The 13,264-nt window shown below is 45.0% G+C and overlaps 1 protein-coding gene across 1 annotated transcript; it reads left to right on the top strand.

The window, feature by feature from the left end:
* Positions 1-834: 834 nt before the first annotated feature.
* On the top strand, positions 835-12,975 carry BLOC1S1 (biogenesis of lysosomal organelles complex 1 subunit 1). The gene is made up of 4 exons (XM_063123168.1): positions 835-995; positions 2,080-2,152; positions 9,415-9,547; positions 12,481-12,975. Exons 1-4 carry the CDS (start codon positions 863-865, stop codon positions 12,589-12,591), a joined length of 450 nt encoding a protein of 149 aa, XP_062979238.1. The 5' UTR covers positions 835-862; the 3' UTR covers positions 12,592-12,975.
* The last annotated feature ends 289 nt before the right edge of the window (positions 12,976-13,264 follow it).

Here is a 13,264-nt window from a genome sequence, read left to right as displayed (position 1 = left end):
GGTTCTTTATCTTTAAACAGGAATCGGAAATGTTGTAAATAAATAAATAAATAATAACTACTTCAGAGGATGGTCATCTGGCAGTTCTGTAAATAGAGGACCATCCTCTGTAAAAGATGACACCTGGCCACCGTAGGTCACAGCCAGGGCCGGGCAAAGCTGGTAATAGGCCCTGGCCAGATGGGAAATGTAGGCCCCATTTCAAACTCCTTATTAAGTATTTTTAGTCAGTTCTAAATACATTTGAACTAGAACGATTTATAAAAAAGGTAATGGCAAGCACTTTTTTTCGAGATGTATATAAGACATCTTCGCCTCTACCAGGGGGACTCGGAGTAGGCCCCCTCAAAATCGTAGGCTAATGCCAACTTGCCCCACTGGGGGCCCCTCTGCCCAGCCCTGGTCACAGCCAACAAAATGGGCAACCCTACGTGGATTGCCAAAGGATGAACGAAAGGATGTTTTATTCAATGCGAAAAAGTTCCAAGTCGCTTCGGACCACACAGCTCCTTTCTTCAGGGCAATTTAGTATTATGTGACAAGTGCTGCTTGCTCTTCAGACGCCAGTCCCCTCGGCTGTATCTCCGTGCCTTGGGCCTTTTCGCATCCTAGGTCACAGGCAGAAATTCAACTGGCAAAGCATGCCCCTGTCACTGCGTCTCCAGACTCAACTGCATTCGTTATATTACCGCAGCGGTGACGAAGCTGTTAAAAAGACAGAGTGGGGTTTGACGGCGGATAACTGTGTTTCAATCCAAAGCATGGCTTCCTAGGGAATGCTGGGAGTTGTAGGACTTTGTTTCTTTCTAAACATGCATAGAATTGCGACCTTAGTGAGTCATGTGACCGCGGCTGGAGTCATATGACGAGGAGGAAAAGAAAGCGAGGAAACCTCTTCAGCTGCCCCAACCCTTGGAGCTGCTCAAGACTAGTCATGCTCTCCCGGCTGCTGAGGGAGCACCAGGCGAAACAGAGCGAGAGGAAAGAGCTACAAGGTGAGCGGCCTAGCGCCTCTTCTGAAGCCTCGGGCTCGAGTTAGTGCGACTAGCTTTTGAAAAGGTGCGAAAAGGCGCGGGGTCCGGGGCTTGCGGGCCTTTGCTCTGGATGTCGCCATAACAACCTCCCACCAATGGAACGCCCTTGCGTCAACTTTGGACTGTTTCTATTGGCCCAAGGGCCTGTCATTGGGAGCAGGAGGTGGGCGCGTGTAGGTACCAGCTGCTCTGCTTTAAAATAATAAGTACTCGTCTATCAACTTGCTCTGTTTATCGTGAGTACATCTGAGCGCTGCATAGAAATGTTACACAGATTTTGCCATGTATATTTCACGGGCTTTGAACCCCACCAAATTTACATAAATTTTACCAAATTTTGACCTATTTGTAAAAATAAAATAGAATTGGTTGTGGTGCTCAGTGTGCAGCAGCAAGGAAAATGCAGTGCAGACAGAGCACTCCTAATGCTTTGGAATGTCCAGACCAGAAGTATTTTTGAACCTGTGCATCCACTCCCATGGGCACAATGTCACTTTATCTGCTAACAGCCCCTAAATTACAAACCACATCTGATTCTGCCTCAGTGCTACTTTTCCTTCTGCTCCCTTCTGGCATACTGTTATAAAACTATTAGGATGCATGTGCAATAGTACATGTTAAAGGTGCTTCCAGATAGAGCATAACCGAACAAAATGCACTGTGCAGGTATTCTGTCTTCCTTAAAAGACTTTAGTGGTAAGAAAAAAAGATGGAGGAAGTAGTGGTAAAACATGAGAGGGTTACAAGTGGGAGACGATGACATCCAGATCTCCTGTAAAATTCCATGAGTGAGGCAGGATGATGGCATCATAAAATCCTCGTCTGGAAGCACCTTCGGGTTTGAGAGTAGGAAAAATGAATATCTCAGGCATGTAATTCAGAGAAGAGCAGCTCAGATGTATATGAAGTTTTGTACTAGGACAGCAAGGAGGACCAGTGACATGACACATGACGAGAGTGCTGATACAGATGCTTCCTTAGCCCCCCTCCCCAAAAAAGTATTGAACTTTAAGACAATACTGAAGGGTTCTGCTTCTCTCTCTAGAAAGGCGGCGGCGAGAGGCCATTGCTGCAGCCACTTGTTTAACAGAAGCCCTGGTTGACCACTTGAATGTAGGGTAAGTGATATTGCGCAGTGGGGAATCATGGCTGCAAACAAGCTTTGTTAATAATTGCATGTATGGACATTGCTATTACAGCATTTGAGTTAGAGTCAAATTACATGTTATTTTAAAGACATAGCTAGCATTTATGGCTTTTTTCCTTTTACTCAAAAGTATTCATAGAGGATGTAAACTGGATCAAAGCTAACCATGACCTCCACTGGGGTTCTGATCCATATCACAACCTCCAATTTGCATTGCCAAAAAAATGATCCATTGAAATGAATTTAACTGTGCTGGGGTCCCAATTGGGTCCCTTATGTTTACTTTTGAGGAAGAAAAAACGAACATGCTAGTTATGTCTTAAAAGTAACATGTTGTTTGATCCTTATTTTCTACCTTTAGGCTGCTGAACTACTCCCTAGCAAGGGATTGGCATTGAGAGGAAGTATAGTGGCTAAGAGTATAAGCTGTGAGCCATAAACTCATTAGGTGGCCTTCAACAAACCACTCGGCCTCAGCTTCCCATTTTCAATACGGCAGTAATACTACTGACCTACCTTATAACCTTTTCTTAGGATTACAAGAGTATATAGCACTCTACAATGCTAGACAAGTGTTAGGTGTTATGGCTGTCATTTTGTTGCTTGGTAACAAAACTGGTCTTGTTTGGGGGATAGATGTGGCAAAATTAGGTCCTATGAGGAATGGACATGGAAAGCTTCCTCTCCGTTGTATAGTTAGCCTTTTCTATAGTCTGTAGTTGGCCTGAAGAAGTCCCTCGCACATGATGTGTCTGAGCCCAGGAGTTCTGTAGCTTGCTTGTAATGGGGCCAGGATTTCCAGCACCAGAATAGGAAATGCTGCCAAACCTGAGGATAGATACTCCACTTTATGTCTAGCTCAGCCTTGCTCCAGAAACAGTGTCAGTCTGCTCAGAAAATCATTTGGGAATTAGAGATCCCCTCCTGGCTTTGTGACCAGTTAGGCCTGCCCATTAGTTGCAGCTAACTTACTATCCCAACACAAATTAGCTTTAGCCTGCAGTTCTGAGTGCACAGTGGAAATTAAGCTGATATCAGAGCATGGCAGTTAGCCTCCAATTTGGCTATTTCTACTGTCCAAAATAAGCGGTGTGAGAATCATGCTGTTATGTGACCACCACCACCTCCCACACAACATTCTGCTGTAATTGCTGCAAATTGGCCGCAGTGCAAGAGAGCTTTGTAGGCACTTTCGAAAGGAAACCCTGTGTACAGTCAGAATTGTTGATATACTTCTCACAGCGCAGCTCCCACGTCCAATAGGACACACCACTGTTTCAAAAGCAGTTTCACTGTTGGCTATGAGACTGCAGTAGCCAAAAGTGCAACACAAGCTCTGGTTGTGTTCTTCTACAAATTACCGTGGGTCGTGGTTGCTGATGTTGGGCCCCTACATACTCAAATATAGCCTGGAGGGCACCAGGTTGCCCACCTACCCTTGTTCTACATAAAATTCCAGTGATGGATGTGCATTCTACAGCAGTCGGACAAGTTATAGGCCTCTAAGTTATGCTCTGGGAGCTCAACAGAAATTGAGTGCACTACTACTTTAGGTCACAAGCTGAATATGAGCCAACAGTGTGATGTGGCTGCAAAAAAGCAAATGCTATTTTGGGTTGCATTAATAGAAGTATACCTTTCAAATCGTACAAAGTACTGGTTCCCCTCTATTCAGTACTGGTTATGCCTCATCTTGAGTATAGCGTCCAGTTCTGGGCGCCACACTTCAAGAAGGATGCAGACAAGCTGGAGCATGTTCAGAGGAGGGCAACAAAGATGATCAGGGGTCAGGAAACAAAGCCCTATGAGGAGAGACTGAAAGAAGTGGGCATGTTTAGTCTGGAGAAGAGAAGATTGAGGGGAGACATGATAGCACTCTTCAAATACTTGAAAGGTTGTCACACAGAGGAGGGCCAGGTTCTCTTCTCGATCCTCCCAGAGTGCAGGACACGGAATAACAGGCTCAAGTTAAAGGAAGCCAGATTCCGGCTGGACATCAGGAAAAACTTCTTGACTGTTAAAAGCGGTGCAAGAATGGAACCAATTACCTAGGGAGGTCATGGACTCTCCCACACTAGAGGCATTCAAGAGGCAGCTGGACAGCCATCTGTCAGGGATGCTTTAAAGTGTATTCCTGCATTGAACAGGGGGTTGGGCTTGATATAGGCCCCTTCCAACTCTACTATTCTATAGTTCTAATAAAGTAAAATTGTATTCCATCATAAGAACCGTCCCATTAGATCAGACCAAGGGCCCATCTAGTCCAGCATCCTGTTTCCCAGAGTGGCCAGCCAAATGCCTGTGGGAAGCCCACAAGCAGGATATGAAATCAATAGCCCTCTCCCACTCATGTTCCCCAGCAACCAATATTGAGAGGCATGCTGCATCTGATCCTGGAGATAATATATAGCCATCATTACTACCCTATTTCTTCGATTCTAAGATCCACTTCCCCCCCCATATAAACATCTCTAAAAATGGGGTGCATCTTAGAATCGTCAGTGTGTCTTAGGGGTGTTTTTTTCAGTTGGTGGTACTGAAATTAGTGTGCGTCTTACAGTCGAAGAAATACGGTAGTAGCTATTAATAGCCTTTCCTTCCATGAATTTGCCTAATCCCCTTTTAAAGCTATCCAAGTTGGTGGCCATCACGACATCTTGCGATACTTTAATTATGTACTACGAGTAAAAGTATTTCCTTTTACCTGTCTTTAATTTTCCACCAGCTTCATGGGATGACCCCGGGTGCTAGTATTCTGAGAGCAAAGGAAAAATTCTCTCCATCCACTTCTTCCACACCATGCATAATTTTATGCACTTCTATCATGTCCCCCCTTATTTGCATTTCCCCCCTAAACTTAAACACCCCAAACATTTCCTCATTGGAGTGTTGTAACAGTCCTTTGGTTGTCCTTGTTTGCAACTTTTCCATGTCTTTTTAAGATGTGACCAGAACTGTACACAATATTTATTGTGGTTGTAGCATAGATTTGTATAAAGGCATTATGATCTTGGCAGTTTTATTTTCAATCTTTTCCCTAATGATCTCTACATCATCTTAGTGTGAGGGTCTTGCACTTTTTAAGTTGCCTGGAGCTGAATATTGGTCTAGACAATTCTTCTGACTGAGCTAGCTTGGCAGTTCCTTCAATTATTGCCTTGAGCAGGACCTCTGTTTTACTCAGCAAAGCAATTCGCCTTCATTTGAGAATGCTTGATATGATTATGAGAATTGTTGCTCTAAAAACATAAGATCATAGCCCTCAGTATTTTGATTATTGTCTTGGAGTGGGATCCATGGTCACCACAAAGCAGAAAGAATAATACAGGCATAACATCCAAGGCGCAAACTCTTTGCATCAGAAAGATCTAACATGGTGGTTTGAAGGGCATTCTTACCAGGTTTTTGTGTGCTTAACATTTGTGGCTCAAGTCACATTGTATATTCTTATCTATTGTAAGAAACAATATTTTTAAAGGTGGATGGAAGTGATAGTAACGCAGTGCTTTCTCCAAGCTGCAGACTGTCCCATCCCCCCCCGCCTCCTGCTTTTGTAGTATTATTTATTTACATGGAAAGTGGAAGTTGTTACATTTTTATAGCATGACTCCTCTCCTCGACAAGCCATGTCCAGTCTCTACTGCTGGCGCCATCTAGCTCTGTGGTTAGCTGATGAGGAGGGAGGAAGTTGCCTTTACTACTTAATTCTTCTGACCCTGCCTTCCCCAGGGGCTTTCAACAGCACTGCAAGGCCATAGTGTTTGTTTGGGGTGATGGGAGAAATGACTTGGCAAGTATTGCTTAGGTCGTGTCCCCCCCCCCCGAGATATTGCCACATAGTGTAAATTGGAGAGAGGAAGAGAACAGAACAGCTTTTAGAGTGATCAATGAGTTTATAAAAACACCTGAAGTTAATTTTCAGATGTCATTATTCCTGTGCAGAAAGCGTGCATCCTTTTCACCGCCCTGTTTCCCACCTGCTATTTTGAAGCAGGAATTGCTTTACTGTTCCCAAGCTCTTGCTTTATTCAGCTACCCTGGACAAGTTACTTGGGTTCCAGTTACACCATTTCCATGCCTGGAGATGGGGGTACAGAAACACACACATAAATCTACCCTTAGTTATGACATATTTCCCTCCTTTATCTATAAGGAGTTCCTTACATTCCCAAGAAGTAGTATCAAATTAAGTTTTATTACAAACACAAACTATTTCTCTTGCATACAGCTTACTAATGAGAGTCTCTTGTAAATATGCAAAATTAGCTTTCTGATATTCTTAACCATTGTAAGAACTTCGTATGATTTACCAGGTCAGAAATGGGCAGAAGGTAGACCTCAAGATGTTTTGGACTTCAACTCCCATAAGCCACTGCCAGCATAGACAGTGGGCAGGAATGCCAGGAGTTGTGTTGCAAAAAGTCTGGAGAGCTACCTTCTGCCCATCCCCAACTTAAACTGTTAACGTTTATAAGTTGAAAACATGTACAGTGAAATGTTTATGGTGAGAAATCCCTCTCTAGTACAATACCAAAAGTCAGTCTCAACTTCCTATGGAAACTGTCTGCACTAGAATAGTTAATATCCTGTTCCCCAGATTTAACCCAGCTTTTCTGTCCAAGCTTTAGCAATTTGATCAAATGTATATCCCAAGAAAAGAAAAGAAAAATGTATCAGCTTATGTCATGAAGAGTTATTTCCTGAACATATATCCCATTTATGGAAAGAGTTCAATTACCCATTAATTGGAGAAAATGTTAATGAATGAATTAAGCTATTAAGTGTCTTAATTAATTCATTAAAGAAGGGGACATAGTAGATTGTAATAATTTACTGAAAACTAAAGATGTGTTCTCAGTAGTACCTCGGATTATGCAGCTGACACTTGTATAATCACCCACTTGATTAAAGCAGGTACTGGATCAGTACACAATAGTTCATTAATTGACCCAGTTCATTACAGACAGGAACAACGGTTCATGACTAGCTGTTAAAGGCTGTTATTCAGAGAACGACACAGATTAGATTCTTATCAAACACTGAATTCATTAAGAAGATTATATATAATTGCATGTCGTTCAAAGAACAAATGCAAGGCAGTTCCTTATTATTAATAAATATTGCTTAGTATCTCTCAACAGTTTACATGAAATACGTACGTGTTGGATAATTTGTTTGCTTTGGGGAAAAGAGTCTAAGAAACAGGAGACTAGTTTATCCAAAAGATGGAAACCAACCATAGCCTAGCACCCAACGTTGTAAACATCATATGAATGGATAATGAGTCATGTTCAGCAGCCAGAGGACAGTATCCAGTGGGGCACTGCACTGCTGCTGATTTCATTGCTCCCCCACTGATTCCGTTCTCCAAGTGAGACTCACTGCTTGCGCTAGTTCCTGGAATGGGGCAAGTCAGCGGAGTTTGCATAAGCGGGCTCTGCTGACCTGTCCCAATCCAGAAACTAGTATTTCCACTCATTTCAGAGCTTCCTAAATCTCCTTTGTGAAAGCTGTATGTTCCACTAGCGTAACGGAATCAGCGGGAGGGGTGACTTGTGCAATGGCTCTGTTGGATATTGCCCAACGTTTCCACAGATCTGCTTTCTTTTCTTAGAAACTTGCTTCACCTCAAAACTAGAGAAAGTGAAGAACACTGTACTCTTGTATTAAGTTACAAGAACACTATACTCTTGTATTAAGTTACCTAGGATTGTAAAATATTTCAGCCTCTTTCTCCACTTGGATATCCCAAGTTCCTCTTAAGGTTGTTAAAAAAGAAAAGAAAAGAAAAAAGCAGCACACAATCAGCATGGACAAACTTATCCTCTGATTTCAGTTCCACAGGGTGATCTTTATGTGGCAGAGTTCCAGCAGCCTTTCTGGTCTTGGCCTTGGAACTCGTCAAAGGGAGACTGACCCCTCTGCCTGCACTCCAGTGGCAGCACACCACTAGCGGTGTTCTGCTTTTATTTGTATCTTGCCAGGCCAGTCATCAGTTTTCAAGACAAGTCCTGGCTTGAAACAGCAGCTCACATCTTCCAGGTCTCAGGAAGCAGAGTTCCACCCAGTAGTGAGGTGGAGAGGTACTGATGTGCCCAAGAAGAAAGTTGATGATGACAAGACCCTTTTTTTTGTCCCTGGGTGTGAATTGTTGGTACAACTACATCAAACTGATGGCTGTATGAGTAGCCTCTGGATGGCTTGCAGTAAAGCTGGCCCCTTCTGCTCCCTCAGAAGCTTGTGTTCCATGCTCAGCTTGGGCTTAGAATAGAAGAGGTAGCATGCTGAGTGTCAGCGCTCCAGCGTTCTGTTTCTTTCTACTTGGTTCATTTTTCTCCTTCCACTCTGCATACATACCCATCAGGAACTGATAGAAGCGTACAGACCCTGGTACCTGAAGACAGCTCAGTGAAGCAAAATAGGGCATTTCTCCAGCAAGTTGGCTGTTCCTATCTGGAGCATATGATAGTTTTGGTGTCATCTCATGAGTGAGTAGTTTTGGGAGGGTTAGTGCCAAGTTAATGGCTGAGTTCAGACGACACGCTAATCAACAGTTGCTTCCCATTCTGTTCGTATTGCCCCTCCCCCCAGTTGATTAGCGTGTCATCTGAACTCAGACTATGAGTAGCATTGAACTATTCTTAAGGCAAGAGGGGCTTCATTATTTCTTGGAATGGAGCTCTGTGCAACCTCGAAGCTTGCTACCCTAAAAAAGCAATTATCCTAATAAAAGGTATCCTCTGAACTACTTTAAATCCATTTACTCTCTTCCTCTGGCACTAGTTCAGCAACCGATCTTGGAACTAGTGTGGGAGTCTACAGGCTTTTTTCCTTTGGCCACACTTGTTAGTATTCTAACCAGCCCATCCCCAATATCCACCCTTCTTTGGGTGATTCCTTCATTTCCCTTGGTAAGGGAAATCACTCATCCGCCTTCACCTGCCTTCTTCGCCGCAGTCATGATTGGATCCAGATGCTCCTAGTGCTTTATAATGATTCCCAGATGTTGCTTAGCCACTAAATCCACTAGAGCTTGGGAACTTACCCACTTACAGACTCCCAGCGCCTGCCTCTGCCCCTGGGGTTAGCCTGCTCTGAGCTGGGAAGCCGCTCAGTTTGGTGAAGAGTGGAGCAGAAAATACATTGGTGGAGGGCTTAATGAAGGGGAACGTCTTTTCCACCCCTGCTTGTCTCCAATTAATGGCAGAGCCTTTCCCCCCCCCCCCGCTCTAGGGTGGCACAGGCCTATGTCAACCAGAGAAAACTTGACCATGAGGTGAAGACGCTGCAGATCCAGGCTGCTCAGTTTGCCAAGCAGACAGGCCAGTGGATCAGTATGGTGGAAAACTTCAATCAAGCTCTGAAGGTCAGTGGGATGTCTACACAAATGGGGGAGACAAGTTTCTTACACAGAAGCACCCAGATCAGCTGAAAAGGACATGATTCAACTTGATGGATGGGGTGGGGTGGAGGGTAGGAACCACAGGTAGGTTTATAGAGAGGGAGAGACATAGGGGTCATGGATATGAAGAACATGGTGTGTACCAGGGCTTGGCCCTGGAACAGATGAAACAGTGATGAATTAGCCTTTGAGCATGTTCAGTATGTGTTTGACTCATCATTGAGTAACCACAGTTAGTCCCAGATCTCTGGGCTTCATGATTGGAAGGTGCAGTTTCCAGGTAGGCTTGAGCTCTGACAGTGCACACTTCTAAAAAAAAGAAGTGAATTAACCACTAGGTCTGGACACAGTGGCGGGCAGCATGTTGGGGTCCCAACACAGTAGCAACAGACTGAGGGGGTCACGCAGCTGCTATTTATACTATCGCCTAGTTTTTTTGTTGGGTGGGTTAAGGGGCAGCAGGTTTTCCTTCTTAGCTAGGCATTGGCCATTCGTCTTCTGACATTCCAGGAAGTGCTTGAAAACATGGTGTTGAAGTGTCTCGTGAGGGCAATGAAAGAGGTGTTGCTGGTTGACAGTGCTGAAGGAAGGAGCCCTGTAACCATGCATGAGCGGAGGGAAATTCTTACCCATGTCATACATGTATCGCCTACGTGTGTATTCTTGTGGATTATTTTTTTACTTCAGCGGCGAACTTCCCATTATACTGCAGCTGTGTGTACCAAAGCCATAAAAGCCCCTTGTCTCTTACCAGGCACCCTTAGGAGGTGGGGATTTGCACTGGAGAGAGAAAAGGGGAATGCTTAAATCCTTTCCCTACCCTGTAAGCTTCCCTTGGCAAGTGTTCTAGAGCCGCGTCTACCTCATAAATACAGAAGTCTTTTAGAGTAAAAGCGGTGCAGGGCAAGGGGTGGGGAGTTGCAGTCAGAGGAAAGGGTTCAAGTTTCCTATCCCTCCCACTCCTTCCCCAGGGCAAATCACCTTCTCTTCTAGAGCACACTTTGCAAAGGAGAAAGAGTGCAAGATAACATGTAACTTGACCGGTTGACTCTTTTTGAAACTTCCTTGACACTGGCGGCCCTTCCGCACCTGTTTAATGCCTGGCAAAATTGGGATGGAGCCACATCCATAGGACCTGTCAGAGGCATTCCTTCTCTCCTCCTCAGTGTTTGCACTGCCCCTATTTCAACACCAGCACTCTGCCCAGCTCTGTCCTTGGCAATAGTCAGGCGAAACACTTGTCCACAGCCTCTGTCTAACATCAGCTGGCTACCCCAAGTACTTCTCCCGTTCCCAGTGAGGGGCCAGTCTGCCTACGCGTGCCCTGTTCCCCAAATACCACTCAGTATTATCAGAAGGGTAAAAATCATGTGCGTTAGTTCACTGGCTTGGTTTTTTCTCCACTGAGGCAGCACAGTGGAGAGCAGGTACCAGAAAGGAGTTGAAGCTGCAACAGCCAAAGGTAGCCTGGTGGACTGTGAGGGGTTTTGTGGGAAGTACAGGAAACCTACAGGCGAGAAGGAGAACAAGAAGTTATAGGTGGGGGATAGCAGAGTGAAGATACCCCTGGTTGGAATCGTTAACTGAGAGTGTTGGGTGGGGTAGAAACTAGGAAAAGCAGGAGTCCATATCTATTTCTCTTCAGTGCAGCATTTCTCCAAAAATAACTATTTTAAAAAGATAGGGGCACTGATACGATTGTAGTCATGCAACACACATTTCTGGCTATGTCAAACTATAGATAATCCTGACAATAACCATTTGGAGAGCCCCACCTGCTGGGCACGGGCAATATATTCATTCTGCAAGAGAGAAAAGAATCAGTCTATGTCAATCTGTCTCCGAAATGAGTGCCTGTACATTTTTTCCATCCCAAATGGGATGGATTTGGGGGTATCGTATCTGCCCTTCAAAAAATAAAGAACAATTTATAGCTGTAGTGTTTACGGGACTGTAGCGTTTTTCAAAGTTGGGAGTCTTATGTTCTGCAACACTGGACTCTCCTAAATGTAAGTGGCACTCTAGCAAGCCTAGTCATGTCTGACCCTGGCAGAGTCTGCCGGCCTGTGTTGTCCTTCTCTCCCTTAATAACGGCACAACCTATTAAAACTGGAGTCACCAGCGATTGAAAGTTTCCTGTGAAGTGTCATTATTCTTAATACAGCACTATCAATGTACGTGGCATTTGGCAGAATAGCATGAGATACACAGGTCCCTTGTCCATGAAGAGATGAGGGTAAATGGGAGAAAATGCAGGTCGCTGCACTGAGAAGTTAAGCCAAAGCTGGGATGAGCAATTTTGGGTGGTCGGTTGCGGGGGGGGGGGGGGGAAGCAATTCTCCCTGGCAGCAGCATCAAACTGGCAAAAAGGGGGCCAAAAGGGGGAATGGGGAATGCAGTTTGCTACCAAAATTCGGCAGCAAACCACTGAGGAGGTTTAAAATGGAGAAATTTAGCTTAAGAACAAGGGGAACCTGCCTGTTCAAAACCTCTGTAGCTGCGATTCCCCCCCCCCTTTTTTTGTTTTAAAAGAATACCCCAAAAGCCACAGCAGTGGACTGGTGGGAGGGCATATGTTGCCCAACCCTGAGTGAAAGGAAGAGATGGTTTGAGAAAGGCTTTGAAAAAAGAGGTGGTATGAATTTCAAGATGTAAGGGGCAGCAAGTCTAGATGGACAGAGGAGTCCTGCTAAAACGTGGGTCTCCATGTTCTGGATATCATGCGCTGAAGTCTCCTGTTCATAGGCCAAGACAACTGGGAAGAGTAGAAGATGTTTAGCTCCAACACAGTGTCTGGGAGGAAGATGGGGTGGGTGGGATGGGGGTGCATGCAAGTATGCGCAAAATTGAAAAATGAAGAGATAGAGGTTTGATCATTACTACTTCTCTCTGGGCAGGAGATTGGTGACGTGGAAAACTGGGCACGCAGCATTGAGATGGATATGCGGACCATTGCCACAGCCCTGGAGTATGTTTACAAAGGGCAGCTGCAGCCTTCCACCTCCTGAAATGGACGCCTTCCTGTGGATCCTTGGCACCTGCACAGCTTGGATTCCTTCTCTCATTTCCATGTGGCTGAACGGAGGGCACGTAAAACGGCTACCTGCCTGCGAGCCGTAACTGAAATGCCATGGCCGCCTTTTGCTGCAGTGATTGAGTCCTCCCCTCCCCCACCCCAGCTGCTGTAAGGGATGCTGTTGGGCTTTGGGCTTTGACCTGTGCTGCTTCTGAGCAAGTGCTAGCGGTATCTGGAGGATCAAAGACAGACTGGCGTAGGGTAAGGAGAAAAGAACAGGCGTACCGCAATGAAAGAGGGGCCATGCCTCTTCCAGACCAGTCGGCTACGCTGTTAGAAAGACTGGAATAAAAACAGATGGTTTAACACATTGCAAGTGTTGGTGTGAGTCACTAAAGGGATCGAGGCATGTGTGCTGGCTGTTATCTATTACCCAACCCAGCTTCCTGCATCCAAACAAGGCAACCACACGGAGACGGAGTACTTCGCTGTGGAGTTGGCCCACTGCCAGTTGCGTCTCCCAGCCTGGCCTCCTCATCCTCTTTAGTTCTTAAATCCCTCTGTGAAGTTCCTTTTCAAACCTTAACAAAGGAACCCTTCTCAAGCCAGTTTGTCCTAATCTGCTATGATTCAGCATGCAGCACATACTTGTTAAAAGGGGAGGA

Source organism: Elgaria multicarinata, chromosome 3, assembly GCF_023053635.1.
Source record: "Elgaria multicarinata webbii isolate HBS135686 ecotype San Diego chromosome 3, rElgMul1.1.pri, whole genome shotgun sequence".
In the NCBI taxonomy this organism is placed as follows: domain Eukaryota; kingdom Metazoa; phylum Chordata; class Lepidosauria; order Squamata; family Anguidae; genus Elgaria; species Elgaria multicarinata.
This window is presented reverse-complemented; position numbering and strand designations above follow the sequence as displayed.

Coding starts and splice junctions, on each gene's coding strand:
- BLOC1S1 (XM_063123168.1), top strand. CDS start 863: ATGACGAGGAGGAAAAGAAAGCGAGGAAACCTCTTCAGCTGCCCCAAC. Junction 996..2,079: donor CGAGAGGAAAGAGCTACAAG/GTGAGCGGCCTA, acceptor TTCTCTCTCTAG/AAAGGCGGCGGCGAGAGGCC. Junction 2,153..9,414: donor GTTGACCACTTGAATGTAGG/GTAAGTGATATT, acceptor CCCCCGCTCTAG/GGTGGCACAGGCCTATGTCA.